This window comes from Telopea speciosissima, chromosome 4, assembly GCF_018873765.1.
Source record: "Telopea speciosissima isolate NSW1024214 ecotype Mountain lineage chromosome 4, Tspe_v1, whole genome shotgun sequence".
Lineage (NCBI taxonomy): Eukaryota > Viridiplantae > Streptophyta > Magnoliopsida > Proteales > Proteaceae > Telopea > Telopea speciosissima.
The window spans coordinates 4,601,692-4,624,627 of record NC_057919.1 but is presented as its reverse complement, the minus strand read 5'-3'; the positions used below and the strand labels follow the sequence as shown (position 1 = coordinate 4,624,627).

General features: G+C 38.7%; 1 protein-coding gene across 2 annotated transcripts; it reads left to right on the top strand.

Moving 5' to 3' along the window:
- The first annotated feature begins 2,855 nt into the window (after positions 1-2,855).
- On the top strand, positions 2,856-19,462 carry LOC122658338 (GATA transcription factor 24-like). 2 transcript variants are annotated; one of them, XM_043853256.1, is made up of 7 exons: positions 2,858-3,480; positions 3,631-3,711; positions 3,824-3,957; positions 9,326-9,439; positions 9,630-9,735; positions 18,933-19,022; positions 19,144-19,462. In XM_043853256.1, exons 1-7 carry the CDS (start codon positions 3,151-3,153, stop codon positions 19,246-19,248), a joined length of 960 nt encoding a protein of 319 aa, XP_043709191.1. In that variant the 5' UTR covers positions 2,858-3,150; the 3' UTR covers positions 19,249-19,462. The 2 variants fall into 2 exon arrangements, with proteins under 2 accessions (XP_043709192.1, XP_043709191.1); XM_043853257.1 differs by lacking the exons at positions 18,933-19,022; positions 19,144-19,462 and adding an exon at positions 9,818-9,961 and having other exon boundaries at positions 2,856-3,480; positions 9,630-9,762.
- The last annotated feature ends 3,474 nt before the right edge of the window (positions 19,463-22,936 follow it).

Sequence of the window (22,936 nt, the reverse complement as noted above, 5' to 3'; positions counted from 1 at the left end):
AAAATCGAAACCTAAACAAAATGAGTTGCTCGATGTCGATTTTGGACTGAAAATCGTCTGTTTGAATCGAATAAAATATAACCTGTATAAATCGAACCTAGATCGTATTAAACTCTACAATCATGTTTCATTGTTGAGTTGTTCAAAAAGGGTTGAAAGATACAGGATTTGACATTGTGGAACTGTATCTGTAGAAGGTTGTGATTTCTTTCTCAACTTTATTTGTTTTAGCAGGTTATATCCACTTCAACTGAATTTGAACCGAATTACCGAGACCATATAAGAACTGAATGAAACTGAATAGGAACCAAATTGGTTTAATTCAGTTTTTGTTCGGTTTCGATTTGTATATATTGTATACTGAACCAAAACTGAAACTGATGGATTGACACCCTTCTGTTGAAGATGCTAAGAAGGCAGAGTAACCCTTAATTCTGTAAAAGGATTGCTATACCTACTTATCTGGGGTTTTTCTAGGGGCTGAGGGGGAGAAGGCATCCATGTTAAGAGTTGTATTGTTACGCTCCTAATGCAGTAATAAAACACAAGAAGGCAATTATGTTCGTATAATAAATTTTCTTAGGCAGTGGCCATTAGCCGTTCGTGCAATGGTTGAATGGTGAAACAAGAACTGTTACTGTTAGTGAAGCATATGAATGGACTAATGGTCTTCCTTGGTTTATGCTTTTGAGTCTCATTCTTGCTGACAAGCACCCAAGACCGGCTATAAGGCCTTCAAAGGCGTCTAATGTGACTAGATCCATCAGAACTGGTCAAGCATAAAGTGGGATTATTGAAAGAAACCTCATGGAACCAAACTGGGTTTCATGGAGAGAGGAAACCCTAGCCTTAATAATGAAGAAAATGGCAAATTAAGGGAGGTCTGCTGAAGCTTGCAGAGGATGGGAAATCCCCTAAGAGTCGATTCTCATGATCAGGACTTCTGTGAGCTGGATGCTGCCGGTTGGCATTCTTCATTCATTTCCTCTCTTCCCTATCTCTGCAGCTTTTGTGAGACCGGGGTTCCTCCTCCCTAGACTCCTCTTGTAGTCTTGTGGTGGTTTGGCCATTGCACACATTGCCGGTTCACCACTCAACCACGTGACGGATTGTTCTTCTGCGTATGTAAGTATTTATTTTAATATTGATACTATTGGTAATTTCTCACATGTGTATTGTATTTTGTATCGTATTTTCCCTAATGAAAAAGGTGTAATATTGACAACAATGTCTCCGTTTGGTTGCAAGTAAAAGAAAGTGAATGGAAGTGAAATCACTTTGGAAAAAAAAGGGTGGGTTTTTAATAATGTTTCTATAACCTACCTAAAACTATTATTATATTTGATAAATATATATATATATTTTTGTAAAATTTATTTTACTTTTCAAATGGCTAAGTGAAATTTAATAACCAAATTTGTTATATTTTAGAACTAGTCGTACCATTAAGTGAGATAATGATACAATTTTTTTTTATAGAATTGCAAATTTTTCACTTTTGTGTTGTTTTGATTTGATTTCACTTCCGGTCTCTTTATTTTCCCTTGCAATCAAATGGGTTTTTTTATATTGTAATAAAACCTTATATTTAAGGTGTGACATCGCAAGGAGTTGTGTGTAAGGGTTTGTAATTTCTTCAACAGAATAGTGGAAGCTCTGGTTTATAGCTCATCATTGTGTTCTCTCTCTCTCTCTCTCTCTCTCTCTCTCTCTCTCTCTTTACAATAACATGTAGACAATGATCTTATAAAGAACAAACTGCACAATTGAAATAAACACAATACAATATCTAGGGGTGTTAATGAATAGTCAAAATCCGTTTTTATATCTGTGTTCGTATCTGTTTAGCACTATCTGAATCCGTCTGAAAGCAAAATAGATGCGGATACGAATAGGCTATAGCTATCCGAAAAGCTATATTTACATGTAAACGGATAAAATATCCAATCTGTATTCGTGTTCGTGTCCGTGTCAGTATCCGTTTAGCATTATCTGAATCCGTCCAATAGCTAATCGAATGCGGATGCGGATATAGCACTATCTGAGTTGAATCCGATTTGTTTACAGCCCTAATAATATCCCCTATTACCATTCGACGCTAAACTTTTGGCATGCCCTATGGATGACATAATATCTTTCAACCTCCTTAGATTTGAGCCTTAGATGTGGACTCGCCAGTTGCCGGTGAACTCAAACGGGAACAGAGACGGAGAAGAAGAAAAATAAATGAGTGATACGTTTAATACGTATAAAAATGTGTATAATAGGACACTTTTTTCAATTAAAAGTTTGAATACACGTATAATATGCATATTTACTAACTAAGCCTTAGGCTCCGAGAGCCTTTTCCCAAAAGACAAACAGGAGAGGATTTTATTTCCAACAACGTGGTCTTGCGCCAAAAGGCAGGCCTTGGTGCAACGATAAAGGTTGCTCCATTGTGATTAAAATGGTCACCGGTTTGAATCTAGAAACAGTCTCTTTGCCAAAGCAAAGGTAAGGCTGCGTATATGACCGTCCCCAAACCCCGCTTTAAGAGGAGATCAATCCAGAGCTTCCCCACCCCCACAATATGGGCCCCCAGTCATCGATGGTCAAACCGGAGAGAAACGTAAATTAGACCATTTTATGATTCGTAACCGGTCTATTTATGAAGTCATAACTCATAAGGAAAGCTTCAGTTGATAAGCGTGCTCACAGCTTTCACTACTCACTACTCACTACTGAATCCCCGTCAAGCTAGCAATACCCGTTCTGCTTTGCGATTCTTCGATGCTCGGCCTTCCGGGTCCAAAGTCTTAAACGGACTCTGTGACTGTCTTAACAATCTGACCTGCACTAATACCACTCACTAGTGAGTAGTGACTCTCAGTAAGGGGGGGAGGGCATATCCCGTAAATTTCATCTTCGTGCAGGGTTATTTACCTTCCCCCATCGTCCTCTCCTGAGCTGTCTCTACTTTCGGTTTGGAAACAGATCGGAACGACCAATCGCAGTCAATATAGGGTTTCTTTCCTTTCATTAACATCACAGTCCGCACTCGTCACTGTGCAAGGCGATGATTTCACAATTTACTTAATTTTGGTGCAAGGAGAAAAGCTAGGGTTTCAGGTGTCTTATCTTCTCGATCTGCCGCTGTAATGCTGCAGGATGACTGAGACGAATGAACAGTTATCATTATACGACCATGAGAACCACATGCAGTCCATGAACCCTGCGAGCCAGATCGAGGAAGAAGACGAAGGGGCAGCTGGAGAGTCCATCGACAATCCTCACGTACGATACGAAGCTCACACGCTTGAAAACGGTGGCGTTGGGCGCAGCGTTGAGGTCATGGATGGCGTTGAAGAGGTCCCGCCCGATTCTAACTTTCTCGGTGGCGCCAATTTCGTGTTACCTTCACGTGGAGAGGGTATGGATCAGCTGACTCTCTCCTTCCAAGGCGAAGTCTATGTGTTCGATGCCGTATCCCCGGAGAAGGTCTTTTGAGAGATGGTTTTTGTTTATGTGTTCAATTTACGTTCTTTTTTAAACATTGGTTATTGTTAGGTTTCGTGTTTGTAGATTAGATGATTTGTGTTGGGTTTCAGGTTTCATTTCATTTTTTTTTTTTGGGTTTATTATTTACAGGTACAGGCGGTTCTGCTATTGCTGGGAGGGTATGAAATGCCTTCTGGCGTGTCTGGCGTTGCATCCCCCCCGAATCAGAGGGTAATTTTTTCTCCCTGGTGCCTGCTGGTTCTTTTATTTTTCTCTTATGTGTGTGTGTATTTTTTTTTAATGACTGGTGGTCGCTGCTTTCATCCTTAATCTCTGATAACAGAGTTTAGTTGAGTACCCTCGACGCTCGAGTCTTCCTCAGAGAGAGGCTTCTCTTCATAGGTTCCGTGAAAAAAGAAAAGAGCGCAACTTTGACAAGAAAATTCGATATACCGTTCGAAAAGAAGTTGCTCTCAGGTAGTTGTGCTGCTGCTAAATACGTTTTATTTATTTATTTATCCTTTTTCAACCCAGTAGAGAAAGCTTGTCGGAATACCATATCAAAGGAGATTTTAAGACTTCTGTACATTGTATGGCACAAAGCTGGGAGGAGAGGAAAGGAAAATGGGAGAAAAAAAATCTTCCTTTTCTCTTACTGTGGACTGGCTTGTTTTGAGATTTCTGTGGGCTTCATGTATTCAGTTAAATGTACAACTACGTTGATTGTCATTGTGGACTTTGCAAGACATTATAGTTAAGAATCAAGTAAGACATGCCTTCTCCTTTCCTATGATTAAGCATAAATTGATTTTGGACTTTGTAAGAGGATATCAGGCTATTTTCCTAAACCAGGAGGATGGATTTTCTCTTCCTTTAGTCTTTTCATAAATAATGATTTAGTTGATCTAAGAAGATGGAGGAAGCGAGTGTTTTTCCAAGGAATGCACACTCTTAAGTAGTTGTTTATTGCCAGGAAAATCCATTTGAATTCTTAGCAGTTTAGCTTGCTTTTGTCTTCATGTAGTGAAGTTGTCCTTCGTTCCTCTACTCACAAAGTTCCTTACGGATTGAGTGTTTGCTTCCAATTTGTGTTTATGATGCAAGAGTGTACAAGTAGCCAACTATAGGATCTTAGATATGCTCCAGAGAGCATTGAATTAATTTTTAGTGATAGGGAGCATTGTATTATAGGAAATTGGATATTTCTTTTCTTAAGGCTCAATTTTGGATGGTCAAAATTTCTCTGTTTTGCGTGCTTTTGGTGCCACTTAAAGCTTATTTACCTTTCTAGCGAGACGAAGATTAAGATTCCAAGATCTATTTGGAAAAGTATTAACAATTTACTGATGGGGTTTTTGTTTTAGAAAAATTAAATTAAATTAAATTATAAGTCTTAATTATATTTCTTCATTAAATTAGAACTTTTCTTTATCTGGAAAAGGGTATGAGCCCTAATTGGAATTGCTAGTTTGTAATTAGAGTCATGTTAGGAAATCTCTTTTTAAGTCCTAATCGGAGTTCATAGTTTGTAATTATACTCATGTTAGGAATTATTTTTCTCAAGTCAAAGTCATATTCTGTAAGGACATGGGGGTTTGGTTTTTGCCTATAACAAGTACTGTCATCAGCATATTTGGATTTTGGTTTTGTCAAGGCAATGGTTATCTTCCGAGTGCCATTTAGAAAGAAAAGAAAAAAAAGAGTCATAAATGGTTTGATGATACCCCAGCTTTCTTTATGATGAACAAGTCCCTTGTCTCTTTCTCTTCTCCAATTTTCTGCACTTCTCTTTTTACTTAGTTGGGCCCTTATCCATAGGTTTTGTAAAATCTACCTGCACCACTTGAAGCTCATGTATGCTCACATCTTGTTTCTGAGTTGCTGAGCTGGTTGGAAATTAGTTTTAAGGGCAATATTTTGCATCTATTGGTTTTATAGTTATGTAAATGTCTTAAGAGGTTGATTTCCTTTTATTGACTGCATAGACCTTCTTGCCTTTTTTTTTTGGGGGGGGGGGGGGGAGGGGGTTGGAAGCTTTGATCTAATCCATGCTAGTCATGGGGTGAGAGGAGTTGGTGAAGGAAGCATATTGTTTCATTGTTCTTGCTGTTGCTGGATCTGGTTGTTGGCTGACGGGGGTGTTGGGCTGGTGTATCAGTTGTTTAAGCTGGATCTGGCTTTCGTTGGTGAATTTTGATTGGCCATTTCATTTTCGGCCAAAATCTGGTATATTTCATTGGTGAATTTTTTATTAGCCATTTTGTTAGTGAATTTTGATTGGCCATTTCGATATTTAACATTTATAAAATTGAGCCCCAACCAATATATATTAATCCTATTTAAAAAATAAATTGTTTCAAGAAAATCAAACTTTTAACTAGAAAATAAAAAACAGAAAATCAAATCCAACTCCATAAAGTTGTAGATCAGTTTATGATGTCTAACATATAAAAAACTGAAGGTCATTCACTAAATATTTACTTTATTTGTTTTGGCAAAAAGTAATTTCAAGAAAAAGATTATACCTCCAAATTGGAATTTTGCACAACTGTTGCTCCAATAATGACAAATCGTCTATGTAAATGTGTAGTAGTCAAGAACATCATGTCCATAAAGAAATTTAGGTGATTTAGAAAAAAATACGAAATCTTGGTTTTTTGATCGAAAAATTTATTGTATAATATATCATGGTATTTTTACGCAGCAAAAACGAGATATTGAAATTTGAAACGATGCTGAAATTTCAGCCGAATTGCCAAAATTTTGGTCGAAATCTTATATTCCTACAGACTCAACCCTTGATTCGTTTCGAGACTTTTCTAAACCGGTTTTTTTTCTCTTCAAAATTTCGGTCAATATACGATTGAAATTTTGAACCATAGTTGTCAAGTGATGACCGCCTTGGCATCCAGGCACCTTGACAACTAGGGCCTGCATGATAATATTTCTGTTTCTGGGCTGTCTCTATTCCAGAAATAGCTTTTTCTGTTTCTGTTTCTGTGCCAAATTTCTGGACAAAAAAAAAACGCATTTGGTAAAGCATGGTAATTTCTATCTCTGCCAAAAAAGAAAAAAAAACGTGTTTGTTATGCGCAATAATATCTATTTCTGGAACTTCTATAAAATTTCATAAATTCCATTGAATACCCAAAAATTTGGTGGTGGTAGCGGTGCCAGTGGTTGTGGTGGCGGTGGAGGTGGTAGTTTGATGGGTTTTTTTTTTTTGAACATGGAATTACTACTTTGCCCATCAGATTAACCATGTGCTCATTAAAGAGCAGCTCCCCCCCCCCCCCATTTCTTTCTTTTATTTCTGGGACACAGAAGCTTCAAATTGGAGCTTTTTTTTTAATTTCTCAGCAACTTTTTTTCCCCGGTTCATTCCCAAAAACAAAAAATGAACTGGTGTTAACTAACGAGTTTCTTTTCCAGAGAAATAGAGAAACAAACGTGTTATCATCATAGTTGTCAAGGCGTAGACTAGGCGACGCTTAGGCGTCCAGATGCCTTGTTCGGCTAATTGGTGTCGCCTACCATTTGGATCCTCTCCACCGCCTTGGGTCACCGAGACGCCGTGACAACTATGGTTATCATGCAATGCAGGCTCCTAGTGTCTCCTTGGTCGCCTTGCATCCAGGCCCCCTCCAATGCCTTTGTTTGCCTAGACGCCGTGACAACTATGCATTTGAACCTTGTTTCCCTCACCCATTTTACCTATCGAATTCATCCCATCATATAATCAGCCAATTTTTAATAAAGTTTATCTTTGCCGAATACTATATAGAAATGAGAAGGTCAAGTGATCAACAGTGGGGTGGGAAATAGTGCATAAGGGTGCTAAGTGATTACTTGTGTTAAAAGAGACAGCCAAATGACTTTTCTGTGTTTAATATTCAAAGAGGATGATGAATCAGTTGACCATCTCTCTCTTCTGTTCCTTTGCCGAAAGAGTTTATAGTTCCATTTCTTGATGGTTTCTCAAATTATTTGGGCATTCTGGAAGATCTCAAAGAGTAACGTTTGTATTTGGTATCTAACACCTCGTGTCAAAAGTTGTAGCCTTGTAGGCATTTATATTCTATTTGCATCATTTTGGTGTGTGTCTGTGAGTGAGGGAGAGATGGAAGATTGTTTATGATCAATTTTCTGTTGTGCAAGTTCTAATGAGGAAGCTACAGCTAAAGTGATTCATTGGGCATGTACGAGTGATCTATTTAGGCTCTCTTTGGTTGGATTTCTATTTCAATTTCTCTGGTAGTTTGGCATGATTTTTGTACCCAATTTCAGTGAAATCAAGTTGATAGAAATATTGAAATAGCTGGGGAGCTATTGGAATCAAGTTGAAGAGAAATCTTGAAATATTTAGGGAGCTATTTCACAATTTCTATTCTAATCTATTTCACGATTTCTCTCTCTCTTATTTTGGTTACATATGGACGAAATATCACCTTTGGATTACATTTCACATCATCATCATCATTGGCATTGTTGTTAATGTCATTATTATCATCGTCACTATCATTATTATTACTATCATTAATTCATCAGTATTTTTGTTATCATAAATAAAGAGATATATTCTTAAATTGAACTACCAAATGAATTTTTATTCTTGAAATATTTTCAATTGGTGAAATTAATTAATTTCAATCTTGACCAAAAAACTATTTGTTGACTTATTTTAAGAAATCAATCTGAAATTAAAATAGAAATCCAACCAAATGGACTCTTAGATACACACTTGTTTAGATATTGAAGTCCTTTGATTCATGCTGTGTTAGGCAACACCATTGCAATTGTTAAATTGGAACTTTGATGGCTGTTCTTTGGGAAATCTTAGGCATAGAACTTTTGGGCCATGGGATGGTTGATGTAGCATATCCAGGCCCTATTGGGGAAAAGGGTTTCTCACTGAGGCAGAATTGTTATATCTGAATGTGGGGCTGAATTTTCTATTTTGAGAGAGGGGCTGAGTTTTCTATTTTGAGAGTTTATGATCAGATTCTTGTGGAGTGAGATTTATTAACTTATTAACTAGCTGAGACGTAATGACCCAGAGCCATGGCAATCGTCTCTTGACTCAGATTCATTAGAGCTCTTGCAACCCAGCTGAATGCCAAGATTGGTGAATCAAGAGGCAGGTGATTTGGTTAAGCTAATTGGTTGTGCAACTATATTTACATTTTGGGGATAGCCTACTGTTGTTGTGTATGTTTTACTCATCAAATGTTTTGAGGGTGTCTAATTGCATCCCTATTTCAATTCTTTTCAATAAATAAATTGTAGGGAAAAGGAAGTACATACTGTCAGTGTACTTTCCTCTCACAGCCTTTCTCCTCATTAAATATGTGGGTCCTCCTTCTGTTTATTCATTAACTATACCGTTTCACTACCCACTGTTGGCTTCACATGTAAGATGTTAACGTAAGTGGGTAGCATGTTGATCCCTCTCCCTAAATTGTAATGTATAAATTTCTTTTCAAGAACCATAGTGGTACAAATGTAATGTTATTCATACTTCACAGATTTTGCTTCTCTGATATAGTGCTGAGATGTGTTTTACTAGTTTTTGTTGGAGTAAAAAGTTAGTAGGGCTTAGTTCTGGAGTTCATCAGGAGGGAAAAAGGGTGTTCCCTCTGGAAATAGTTAAGGTCTTTTGTTCCTAGCATCCTGCTTTCTTTATTTGGCCCCACATCAAGTTTGCAACCCCTTTCTGAAGTAAAAATGGTTGGAGTTATTTCAAGCACAGATTTTAGTTTTACTGTTTATACAAATCACCTTTCATTGGTTTCATATTTCATATATTCTTAGTGAATTTTCTATTTTATGCTTTTCCCTATAATAGGATGCAACGTAAAAAGGGTCAATTCACATCGTCAAAGGCGACTTTAGATGAAACAGCATCAGGTTCTTCAAATTGGAATGGTTCAGGACAAGATGATTCACAGCAAGAAACTTTGTGAGTGCCAAATCATCTATAATAGTGTCGTTGGTTTCCTTAGAAAATTTCTTCTGTAGTCAACCATTCATTTTTTCTTGTTGCCTTCTTTCCTTCAATTTTCTTTTATTCCCTTCTTTTAGGCTGGTCTTATGCATTATTTCCCTTTGCCTGTAGTTTGCTATTTGTAATCTTTTAATGCTCCCTTCAGATGCACACACTGTGGCATTAGTTCAAAGTCCACTCCAATGATGCGTCGTGGGCCAGCTGGACCTAGGACTCTGTGCAATGCATGTGGGCTTATGTGGGCAAACAAGGTTGGTTCCCGTATATGGCTAATTACTGTTAGTTTCTCTTTAAAAAAAAAACTGAGTTCCTGTTTACTATGAAAAAAATTAGAGTAGAATAGAAATGAAAATCTATGAGCTTTGTCTTTATAATAAGCAATTTTATGAGAGTATCTATACAATTAATGTCTCTCTCTTGCTCTCTCTTTTTCGCATTCAGTACTGTCATAAATATTGTTGAGAGACAATGTAAAGAGTGGGAAATGGGAGGAATTATGGAGGGACAGAATGAGAAGCGCAAGAAAGTGAACCTTACAAGTCATATGTCAAAACTACAAAGAGGTTGCCAAGAAAGATGAACTTAGGGGTCCCACCATTACCTGATTTAAAAAAAAAAAAACAAAGCGAGAAATTTTAGAGATATTTTAAGGGGAAAATGTAAGAGTTGACTGAAGTGTGGAATTGAGTCTTATATTAGGCAAACAGCCGCTAGCTCGGTTGGTTGGAGGTATTGCCGGTTGAGTGCATGCCCCCAGGAGGTCAAGGGATCAACTCTCTTGGATTGCATATTGTGCCAAAAAGGCACCCCTCTCTCCCCTCCCCACCCCTAGTGTAGATTGTTGGCTTGTCTTAGCCTTCCCCCCTTAGCTTGTAGTTGGCCTGTGGGCCCTTGAGTAGGATAGACAAAAAAGAATGTCTTATATTAGAGAAAGTGTCGTGATTATTGCTTTATATAATTTAAGAGACATATGAGGTACTAATGTAGAGCTGGATCACGAAAGACCTAGCCCCAGGCAGGATCTTCTTGAATAAAATTAATGCTGATTGGTCTTCAAAAAACTGGGAAACAATTGAAGAACTTGTAGCAGATCACACAATGAAATCGATTGAAATAGAAACAAAGAAGAAAACAGAAAATAGAGAATAAGGATAGGATTGGATCGAGTGTCCCACTCTCTCCTGGGTCTTTCATCCACGGCCTCTCACCGTACCTGTCTCTCACAGCCATTAATGGCTTGAACCAAGCTCATTCTTTTTTTTTCTTTCTCAAACTCAACTTGGCTGTTTCAGCCCTCTTTTCTTTATTTATAAACTTCAAATCATTACATCAAAGTCTTCTAGAGATAAAATAAAATCCTAATAGAAATCTAATTAACTAACAAATAAAGAATCCTAAAAATAGAAACTACCATTACGTAAAAATAACTCTTTCTTGCGTGGAAAATAAACCCCTAAACTTTGTCATAATTAAAAACTACAACAACAACAAACTCAGCCTTATCCCAACTAATGTAGTCCTAGGTAGGAGTAATCCCATTAGGAACCAGGGTAATGGGGTCACACACAAAGGCTGGCCGATTAGGTTAGGGTTTAGTAATTTAGGGCAAAACTAGGGTTAGGGTTGGATATAGGGAAAGGGGTTTATAGGGTATTAATGGGCAGGCCTAGGGGGTTATTATGGTATAAAAAAAGTTAGGGTTTGGATGAGTTTTAAATTCGGCAATTTTGGGCAGAATTGAATTTTAGGGTTTAGGGTTTTGGGTTTGGGTTATAATGGAGCAAGGAGATGAAGGGGTTAGAGTGAGAATTTGGGGCTGAAACTTGGATTGAGTGTAGGAGGGGATGGGAGGGTGGTTCGATGGTAGTTTGGTGATGATTAGAGGGCTGGAAGGGGGTTGCTTGAAATTCAAGCTATGGATCGAATGGGTAAATTGCAGGTTTAATGGAGGTTAGGGTTTAATGGATGGAGGGGGGGGTTTGGATTAGGTCTAGTGAAGGGAAGGGCTGGACAGATTTTGAAGGCTTGGGTTGGAGGATGAGAATAAGAAGGTTTAAACAAAATTCAGATTCAAACTTACTGGATTTGAAGAGATCAAAGGCAGCAGCTTGAGAACTTGAAGAAACCTCCCGATCTTCACAATGCAAGGAGACGCAGGAGTCCACCTACCCTTTACCACCTTGAGATCCACAAGGATGTATGCTCAGAGAGCAATCGGCTATGGCAGCAGCAAGCTTAGAAGCAGAAAATTAATTATTTGAACTGTCGAGGAGCCTCCCATGAAATCTTTATTTATAATAAGATGGCCAAAGCCCTTACATCGAATCAGCTTAGGAATAGGGCCTAAGTCTGATTCCTAAAACACTAGACATTGAATCCTAATACAAATCTGATTCAATCCTCCAAAAGAAATAGTGGAAGGATGGAGAAGTTTTAAAAAAACAACTTAAAACAATTAAAATAGGTAAAAGACTATTTTACCCTTAGTCACTTAAAACACTTAAAATAAACTAAGTATGGGAAAGAAAAGCTCCAACGAAAATAAAGCAGCAACAAAACAACAGCCTCTTCAAGGCTTCTTATTCTTCTTCCTTGTGCTTGGACCTGCATCACCAACTTAATGGGGTCGATTACATGGATCCAAATAAAACAAAGTAGGGAAAACTGAGGCCTGAATAAAAAAGAGGAATGAAGAGATGGGAAAGAGGGATGGGAAATGAAAAATGGAAAATAAAAAGAAAAATGAAAGTAAGAGGAAAGAGGCACAGCCTAGCAAGTCAGGAGAATCTTAGCTAAATGGGGTCTGCTACATGGATCCTTGCCCTCTAATAGGCACTATCCGAGGTCATACTTGGTACAAGACCTAGACTATGCAAGTCTTTCCTCACAACTTCTCCTATGGTCATTTTAGGCTTGCCCCTAGCTCTTTTAGCTCCTTCAATCGGGATCATATCACTCCTCCTTATTGGGGCGTCCGGCATCCCTAGGCCTCCGTTGAACATGACCATACCTCCTCAAACGACTCTCTCGGAGTTTGTCATTGATCGGGGCAACTCCCAAGTTAGCTCTAATACGATCATTCCTTACTTTAGCCTTCCTAGTTTTTCCGCACATCCATCTTAACATCATCTTCTCTGCTACATATAGCTTCTTAATATGACACTTCTTAACTGCCCAACATTCTGCCCCATACATCATGGCCGATCATACAACAGTCCTATAGAACTTTCCTTTAAGCTTAAAGGAATACGTCGGTCACATAGCACTCTGGACACACCTCTCCACTTCATCCATCCCACTTTAATCTTCTGTGAAACATCATCCTCTATGTCTCCTTTATTTATGATTGACCCCATATATCTAAAATAGTCACTTTGTGGTATCTCTCTTTCCTCAATTTACACCATTTCAGTATCCCTCATAGTATGACTAAAATTGCACATCATATACTCTGTCTTCGTTCTACTAATCTTAAAGCCTCTTGTTTCCAAGATTGATCTTCTTAGCTCTAGTTTAGCATTAATCCCTGCTTTTGTCTCATCCACCAAAACAATATCATCGACGAAGAGCATACACCATTAGTTGGCAAAATAAAGTGTCCTAGAATAGGAAACTACTAATTACATAAAACAACCTATACAATAGAAACTAATCTTTAACTAATGAATTCCTATGCAAGAAACCTTAATTCCCTAAATTATAAGAGTGATTGCAAGTTGTGATAACCCTCCAAAAGCTTCTCCACGCAATGGTCATGGGGCCCACCAAAATCTGAAGAACATTTTCTCGTAGACAGGCTGTAGATGGCTGATCTTTGGCAGAAGTCGATTCTGGAAATATCTCTTCAAATAAGGATATATGCTGGCTCAAAATCTATTCAAATCTGAAAATAATCTTCCACAAAATATGCTGGATGATAGGGGGGATGAACCTGGACAAGTTCTTGTTGATTCCTTATGATATGCTCCTCAAAATTAGAAATCTGGTCCACTGGGACTTGCTCCATCGAACCAACCAAGAACCAGGTCACTTCAGACCAGGCTGTCTCCTACAGCGATTCTGGACTGATTTTTTTGGGCCTTGTTCCGGTGGCTACACTTGTGCTGGAACCTGTGATCTACATCACGGCATCACACTATTTTAACAAATTCACATTATAATTGAAGGGAGAAGCTAAGTTTAATGAAAAAGTTTTACTTCAATGCTCCCACTATTGTTATCTTGGTTTCCTCTTCCATACATAGGCAGAGCTTGAATTGGATGTTCACCACCAAACTGGTGTGGGATGGATGAAATGGATTGGCATGTTGAGTGCCATGAGATGATTGAAGGAGAAATTTACGAGATGGCTATGAGACCAGCCATGCTTTATGGAGAAGAAGAATGTTTTAAAATGCAACACAAAACTGAGAGTTGAACGTTTGGATGCATGATAAAATTAAAAGGGATGTAATTAAAAAATGAATTTATTCAACAGGAGCCTAAGGATAAGGGTCCACATTTCTTAAAGTATGAACCAATAGGAAATGTATGAATCAATAGGCTTTGTTATGAAGTTGCAGGTGCAAGTGTCTTGAGTCTGACACTAACATGGGTTGCCTGACTCTGTAAATTACAAAAATAAGACTTGGGGAATCGTGAGGTAAAATAATAACTATTTTTTGTATTATAAAAAATGAATTTACTGGTTCTGTTAGAGGATCAAATAAAACATTAGCATATATTATATCGGTGCCAGTTTCTAGACAACAGGATTCTAAAGTATGATTTTCAATCAGGGCCTATAGCTTTGGCTGTGGACCATAGAGGTTTGAAGTTTTGGTTTCGAGCCAGGTTTCGACTTAGCTGGAAACCAAAATATTTCGCAAAACTGTGAAATTTCGACCAAAACCTTGTAAGTTTCAACTGTTGACCAAATTATGTCCTAAAACTTCTATGAGTCAATTGTTTAGATGGTGAGAATATTCTCTTTGTTAATGAGGCTTACTATAGAATTCAGCAAGTTGTATCTCCTTCTTTGGTTAAACCTGATTCCACTCCCTCTCTCCCAAGGATAATTCAGCCTTTGTCTCAAAGGGTGGTGGCCATGACGTGGCATGGGTGGTTGTGGTAATCCATCCTTTGATCCTGTTGTTCGTTGGTGTACTCACTGTGGTCGCTCCAATCATACCATTGATAAGTGTTGGCTGAAACATGGCAAGCCCCAGTGGGGGCAGCAACAATTTGCCAATACTACTGTTCCTGATGGAAATACTGAAGTGGTGACTCCTACTGATACTAATTATGGTCCTTCAACTGGTAGTAGTGTCTCCTCACCTGTTGATATGATTAATCAACTACTTAAACGAGTTCAACAACTTGAGACATCATCTTCCACATCCATTGGTACATTAGCTCCTTCAAGTAAACTAACATGTTTTTCCTCCTGAGTTTGTATCTGTCTTCAAACAATTTTATGCTGAAATAAGTGTTCAATTTGGTGTTTGTTTGAAAGTTTTGCATACTGACAATGCTCTGGAAATTACCCAAAATGCAATTTATTCCTTTTATTCTGACTGGTATTATTCATTAGACCAGTTCGTATATACCTCAAAATGGGCTGGCTGAACGGAAATACCGCCACTGATTAGACATTTCCTGCTCATTAATGTTCCATATGAATATTCCTAAAGTTTATTCGGGTGATGCTATGTTGCCTGCTTGTTTCCTGATTAACTGGATGCCATTCTCTGTTTTTAAAAAATTTTCCCTTTTCCATCGTTTCCCCCAACCCACACTTGTTTAGTTTATCTTTTCGCATTTTTTTATTGCCAATGTTTTGTCCATAATCTACATCCTGGCTTTGATAAACTGTTACTCGGTCCAGCAAGTGTATATTTTTGGGGTATTCTATTTAGAAGGGCTATAAATGTTTTGACCCTATTACTTAGTGCTGATGTTACCTTTTTTGAAAATGTACCCTATTTGGTAGTTCAATTTCTATTTTTGGTCCTTCCTCTTCCAATCCACCTCCTCTTCCTCAGCTTATTCCTCTTGAGAATACAGTTCTCACTCCATCTCCTCTGCCTCCGCCTAAAAGGGGTGCCTTTACAAATATACACCCGTCTTCCGAAGCAAACCATCATTTGCTCTTGCTGCTCCTCTACTTCCACCGTCAGAATCTTTGCATGGAGATCCTTCTTTTGTCGTCGACCTCTCCATTGTTCTTCAGAAAGGTATTCATTCATGTACTCAATCCTCTTTGGTTACCTATCTGATTGCCAATTATGTCTCTATTTCTCACCTTCTTGTTCCTCTTCGAACTTTTGCTCTTTCTATTACATCTCATTCCGTTCCTCATCATTACAAGGATGCTTTGTCTCACCCTAGTTGGAAATTTGCCATGGATGTGGAAATGGATGCCTTGTTTTCTCGTAGACTTGTTTTATGGTTGACCTACCTCCTGGTAAGGATCTTGTTAAGTGTTGTTAGGTGTACACTATTAAGTATAACCCAAATGGTTTAGTTGAGCAGAAAACTCGACTGGTGGCTAAGGGCTATACTCAGATTAATGGAGTTGACGATTTTGAGACTTTTCTCCCCATTGCACGGTTGAATTTTGTCCGCATGCTGATTTCCTTGGCTATTAATCTTGATTGGCCACTCTAGACATTGGACATCAAGAATGCCTTTTTGTCTAGTGATTTGTAGGAGGAAGTTTATATGTAGCAACTTCTTGCGTATGTTGCTCAGGGGGAGGACATGTAGAAAGTTTGTAGGTTGCACAAAGCCATTTATGGGCTAAAACAGTCCCCACAAACATGGTTTGATAAGTTTAGTAAAGTTGTTACTGCATATGGGTTTTTTAAAAACTACTCAAACCATTCTGTTTTTGTTTGACAATAGCTTATAAAGTGATTGTATTGGTGCCTTATGTTGGTGACATAATTGTTTCTGGTAATGATGTATGTGTCTGGGATTGCACATGTTAAGACCTACTTGCAGTAATATTTTCAGATGAAGGATTTGGGTGCACTCCATTATTTTCTTGGTATTGAGGTTGTTCGTAGTAAGAAAGGGCTCAATTTATCTCAATGGAAGTATGTTCTTGATCTTTTGAGTGAGACAGGGACGTTAGGCATTAAGCTTGTAGATACCCCATGAATCCTCATGTTAAGCTTGGGATCTTCGATGATAAGGAGTTCGAAGATAAAATTCGGTATCAAAGACTTGTCGGGAAACTTATATATCTTACTGTTACCCGACCTAATATTTCCTTTGCCATTGGGGTGGTTATTCAATTCACGCAAACACCTAAGCAAGTTCATTGGGAACCAAACTATTGAATATTGAAATATCTCAAAGGTGCTTCAGGGAAGGGACTTATTTATTGTTGTCATTATCACACTAGTATTGTTGGTTACTCTGATGTTGATTGCGCTGGTTTCGATGAAGATCGACGGTCCACTATAGGCTATTGTACCTTCTTTGGACTTTGGAGGCAACCTTGTTATGTGGAGAAGTAAGAAACAGACTACTGTTGCCCGTTTTAGTGTTGAAACTGAGTATCGTGCTGTGGCTCACATTGCTGCTGAGATGATATGGCTTCGATCCTTTGTTCAAGAGCTTGGTTATTCTACTGGCAAGCCTATGGAAATGTTTTGTGATAATCAAGCTGATGTAGAATAACAAGGATCGATGAATTAGTTGAGAACCGACAAGTTATAAGCCACTAGATGAGGGCCTTTTAGTTTGATGATGAAGATGGAGATGGATGATGGTGGTTGATGATGATGATAATTGATGGAGGTAGATAGTTTTGGCTGCTAGAGTCCACTAGAGCCCTACCAAGGAGATCCACCTTGGATATGATTGGTGAATCCACAACCCACTTGAGATCCACAGGATATAGTCTTTCAAAGAAAGATTTCTTTTTTCCGTTAAAATTCTGGTATTCCTGAGAACAGCCCATGGTTTCATTATATAGGGGGGAGGCATTAAAAGCCCTTAGGATACATCAACTTACATTAAATAGACTTTTGGATTTTCAACATCTAGAAATTAAAACCAAAGCATAAATAACATCCCCAGGACATAGGGAACTACAACCAAGAAAGTGACTTAGAAAAACTAAAAGACTCTTAATGACTAATAACTAATACCCAAGAACATGAACAACCTCATAACTCCACCTAGGAAACTAAAAAGACACATAGTAAGAGTAAACACTAGCCTAGGAAAATGAACAGGCAGAACCACTGGGTTTAATTTACCCAGGCTAGCATAGGTGTTAACCTACGGGCTGGCTGAATGCCCTGCATCACAAGCAGCCATTTATATTGCTAATAATCCCGTGTTCCATGAGAGGACGAAGCATATTGAAGTTGATTGTCACTTTGTTTGGGATGCTGTGATGAAGAAGCTGATCTCTACTTCATTCGTCAGTTCTTCACATTAACTTGGAGATTGTTCACCAAAGTCTTGTTTCGGCTACAAGTGTGTTCCAAGCTGGGCATGGGTGATGTGTACGTTCCAACTTGAGGGAAACTGTTATGAGTTATTTTATGTGTAGGTCCACAGGACCACGGTTTATGTTTGGTTTGTAGCTTAATTAGTGAGGGTAGTTTAGGTACTTTACTGGTAATTAATTAAGTCGGTTTGTGTGTGTTGGATGATTAGTATAAATACAAGGTGAGAGCCTACGGTTTGTTTTGCTCTGTTCACAAGACAAACCGTGGGCAGATTTCTACATCTCTTTGTCTCTATCGTTCTTCGCTTCTTCTCCTTCTTTGTTCTTCTTCTTCCTATAGCTACTGGTTGTCTTTAATGTGCTGGTATTGTCACATTAATAAAAAGAGGAAACATGACAGCTTAGGTATGTACCAATTCCCATTACAGTTTCTCACTAGCACAGTGCAAACTTGGGTCTTTGGTTGTGAAAAAAAGTTAATTGTAAATCATCCTTCTGCTCTGTATTTAGTTTTATATCATATGACCCAATGCAGGCTTCTGAAGAGATGACAAGGATTTTAATCAGTAATGGAAATTATTTTTTGATAATGTTAAAATCCCAGGAAAATGGCTGGTATTGTGTTTTTTGCCAATAACTTCTTCCCAGATTCCAATAATTTGATCACTCAATACCCCCTCTCCTCTCAAAATAAATAAACAATAGAAGAAATGTCCTGAAGATGGCATCTGTTCCACATCTTTCCTCGGTTTTCTCTGCCGCGAAAAACAAAATTTTTTAAGCTAAGGAGGTCATTGCTAGTGAATGCTTGATTCATTTTCAACTTGACTGCTACAATAATGTCTTCTTTACCAAATCCTTTAGTTAAATTGTGTCCACAATATTCTCTTAGTTTACTCCCTCCCACCTGCCCCCCTTTTCCTCCTGGTGTTCATGCTATTTATTTGGGAATGTTAAAAATGTTGACTTTTCCTTTGGTGCTGAATTACTGATTTTCAGGGGACTCTAAGAGATCTTTCTAGGACGCCAGTACTTGTGCAAGCATCATCTGTGGGAACTCAGAATACTTTGGCAAACCGGGTTGAGCAGGTACTCCTTTAGATGACATGATCTTTATTTGGTGTGATCGCTATGGAAATTATTGTCACAAAGGTTTCCACTTCTCTTCATAGGAGTAACAGTGGTGGTTCCTTTGTGTTGTAATTTGTAGGGTGAAGTTAATGGGTCTGATTTGGGAACCAGGATTGAGGGACCACCTGCAGATGTTGCTGCTAATTCCAATGGAGGTAACTCTGTTGTAACAGCTGAACAGTGAGTTATTTTTAGTCTTGCTCCCCCTCAAAGAAGTCCTACCTAGGTTTGTACTGACTCCAAAAAGCGACGGGGAGTTTTTAAATTAGTTTCCATTGGTTGCTGTTACAAATTTGTACAGGACATGCACTGCCATTATCAATACACATTGTTTCACCTCTTTCGACGATTTATTACTGTTATAATTTTGAGGCCTAATTCAGTTTTTCACTAGCTTATCAGATCAAAGGTATATTCTAATAAATAGATGGATAGCAAACCATATAAATTTGCAACATCCAAAAGTTTGGTTGGAAACCCAATTATACGAATAGTTGTGTTAGGGGTGTCAATCAGTTTGGTTTGATTTTGGTTGGGCTGAATGGGTCTCCGGTCTCAACTGGGCCAAACCAAAGCCAGCCCGATTAGAAAAAGATTGGTTTAGTTCCGGTTCGGCTTCAGATTTTTATTGGGTTGGGTTAATTGGCTGTTATCATTTTGTTATTGGGATGGTTTGGTTTTGGTTGTTCCATATGTATATATTAAGAAAAATATTTATAAAAATTTAAAACCTATTTTTATTGATTTTTTGTTTTTTTCATGATTTTATCGAGTTTGGTTTGGTTTTTCATTGTTTTCGGTTCAGTTTCTATTGGTTTTGTAAATGACCAGACTGAAGCCGGCCGGATAAGATTTTGATTCGATTCGGCTGAATCATTCAATATGGATGGTTGAACCGGTTCGGGCTGTAATTTGACACCCTAAATTGTGCATTGAACCCTCTCCTTACTGTTGTTACAGATCCAAATCTTGGCCAAAATTGATTGTAATATGGTGGCATTGGTTTTGTGACCAAAACTTGTCATGAGTTTGATATTGCTAATATGTTTTCAAAATGTAAAACTTGAGCACCTATGAGCTGCAATGTGGTAAGATAGAAGCGCTCAGGGGCCCCCGCCTAAATATTCCTCTCATCTCATGGGTTCCAGTTCCTCCCAAAAGAAATTGTGTTCAACCATCATAGAGCACTTCCTAGCCTCTTGGGAGGTGTATCTTCATCCTGGTTGATAAATCGGATCATGAATAAGTTGGAAGGAGGGTAGTTCACTTCATTTTTTTTCAATTGAAAATTTTGATTGAAAAAAACAAGGTGGGAGAATTTTTTTTAAAAAATTTTGAAGGAATAATAGTTTCGTTTGTCCATTTTCTTAAATTTTTTTTTTAAATGGTAAAATAATTTAATTGGGAGAATCTGTTTGTAACCTAGGTGGTTACAAAATAAGTTTTAACCTGTCTTTTATAGTTTTATGTCCAATCTTGTACAACCATGTTCTTGTTACATTGGGGTTAAATTATCATTTCACTTGAAGTGTAAGATAGAAGATGTTAATTTCCTCTCGCCTTCCTCTCCGTCTACGGCTCCCTCTCCCACTCTGCAACCCATCCCTTTGCCTCTGCTGCCCCACTCTGACCCTCTTGTTTCTGCTAACCCCAACACTGTCTCCTGCCTCCCATCTCTCTGAACTTACCTTTGCCTTGCCGCATGCTTGCTATCCCCCATCCCACCTTGATTGTTGCTATATTTTTTCTCTGTTCTACCATAATAAAACTCTTTCTCTCGCTCTCAGATTAACAACATTCATAGGAGGGCCACTGCTGAAGATGGGCTCCGCCATGAGAGGAATTCGAACTTTGAAACTTGGTTCTGCAATGGCAGGGATAGAGGATGGGGTGGTGGTGGTGGTAGCAGGGAGGGGACGGGAGACCGAGCGGTAGTAGCGGTGATACGAGGAATGATGATGTTGGTGTTTGCCGCTTTGGAGAACCATTGCAGCAACAGCTATTGTCTATGTTACACAATTCCGAGGATGATCGTGATGATAAAATCCCTTTGCGCTTCAGAGGACAATCCCTTGGCAGCATATGGAATGAGCGCATTGAACTTACAGAGTTGGGGGCGCGGCAGCGGCGGCAGTACAGGGACACATCCGGTGGTTGGGGACGGGTGCGGCGGGGAGTGGGGGAGATAGAGAGAGAGATGGCGGGGGAAGTATGAGGGAGTGAGCAGAGGGTGGGTGTGACCGTGTGAGAGACAGATGGCGGGACGAGAGTGCCTGGTTGTGATCATTTCTGCAAAGTCGTCTTGTTGAAACTTAATTGGATTTGTCTACAAAAAAAAAACTTAATTGGAAACAACTACCATCAAACGGTATTCATGCGGGAAAATCTCTAGGTTGCCCATATGGAGTAGATGAGGAGAAAGGTTTCAAAAAGCTATTATTTTCCTTTATCAGATGCATATAGGAAGACCCACCAACTTAACAAACACCATCCATATACGGATTTTTTTTCTCAAAGGTTCCCTCACCCATACAGTTGTGAGGTTTTTTTTAGGGATGTTTGACATGTGTCAGAGAGAAATCCAACGGGTGACTTTTCATGACATGTTTAAATTGGTTGTTTCCATTGAACGTGTGACTCTCTCTTTCTCTTCTCTCCACTCTTTCCTCAAAACCACTCTCTCTTCTCTGTCCTCTCTCCACGTTTGAGAAACTCAATGAAACAGGTCTCCTCTCTCTCCTCTCTCTCCTCTCTCTCCTCTCTCTTGTCATTCTCTTCTCTCTATACTCTCTTCTCTCATGTCTCCTCTCTCTCGTCTCTCTGGATTTACTCCACATGAATTTTACTAGACATACACTTTGAAAATCAACAAGGATGTGGAAAGTTAAGTTTCTCTTCTCTGCTTTTTTATCTTACTGCTAATCCCATCTATTTTAATGGTATTCTGAACTTGGAAGATTATTATGTTGGAACTTCTCGGTCTTCAGCCATTTGGTCTGAATTATGGGTAACAGTATGCTTCCTTAGGGCGATTAAATCTCTTGAATATCATCCCAAAAGTAAAGCTATCCTCTATCCTGATTCTTAAGATAGCAACGTGGGACCAGACCTGGTCTTTCTAACCTCCGCCAATGAGTTTCACAATTTCATTCATTTATTTTTAAGTAAATATTTGATAAACGGGGTTGGTTGTTGATTATTCCTCGTCGGGTTTAGGTGTTACAAATCAGTGCGTGAAATTCCATCTTGAAAGGAGTTGGATAAAGTGATTTCTCTCAATTGCAAACCAAGGAACATACAAGTAAAACCAACAACCAGAAACTTTTTTTGAAAAGAAAAAAAAACATAAACACATATTGGAGTACCTGTAGTGGAGCGAGACTGATCGATTGTCACTCTTCTCGGGAGGTTTATGGAGGGTCGAGAGTGAACAGTTGCAGACGCCTGATCGATCGTCACGCTCCTCTCTCTCCCCTCTTCGTTTTTTCTTTTGGAAATAGTATAGAGAGAGAGCAAAGAGACGAGAGAGAGGAGACGTGAGAGAGGAGTAAAAGAGACGAGAGAGGAGACCTGTTTCATTGAGTTTCTCAAACGTGGAGAGAGGAGAGAGAAGAGAGAGTGGTTTTGAGGAACGAGTGGAGAGAGGAGAGAGAGAGAGTCACACGTTCAATGGAAACTACCAATTTAAACATGTCATGAAAAGTCAGCCGTTGGATTTCTCTCTGACACATGTTGAACATCCCTAAAGAGAACCTCACAACCGTATGGGTGAGGGAACCTTAAAGGAAAAAAATCCAGTGAACCTCATGTGGATGATGCCAATATACACTAGCACCACTGTGTCTATCTCTCTCCTCACATTAAATGACCTC

Excerpts from the sequence above, each read along its gene's own strand:
- LOC122658338 (XM_043853256.1), top strand. The coding sequence starts at position 3,151 with ATGACTGAGACGAATGAACAGTTATCATTATACGACCATGAGAACCAC. Across the intron at positions 3,481-3,630 it reads ATGCCGTATCCCCGGAGAAG|GTACAGGCGGTTCTGCTATT; the intron begins GTCTTTTGAGAG and ends TATTATTTACAG. Across the intron at positions 3,958-9,325 it reads CGAAAAGAAGTTGCTCTCAG|GATGCAACGTAAAAAGGGTC; the intron begins GTAGTTGTGCTG and ends TCCCTATAATAG.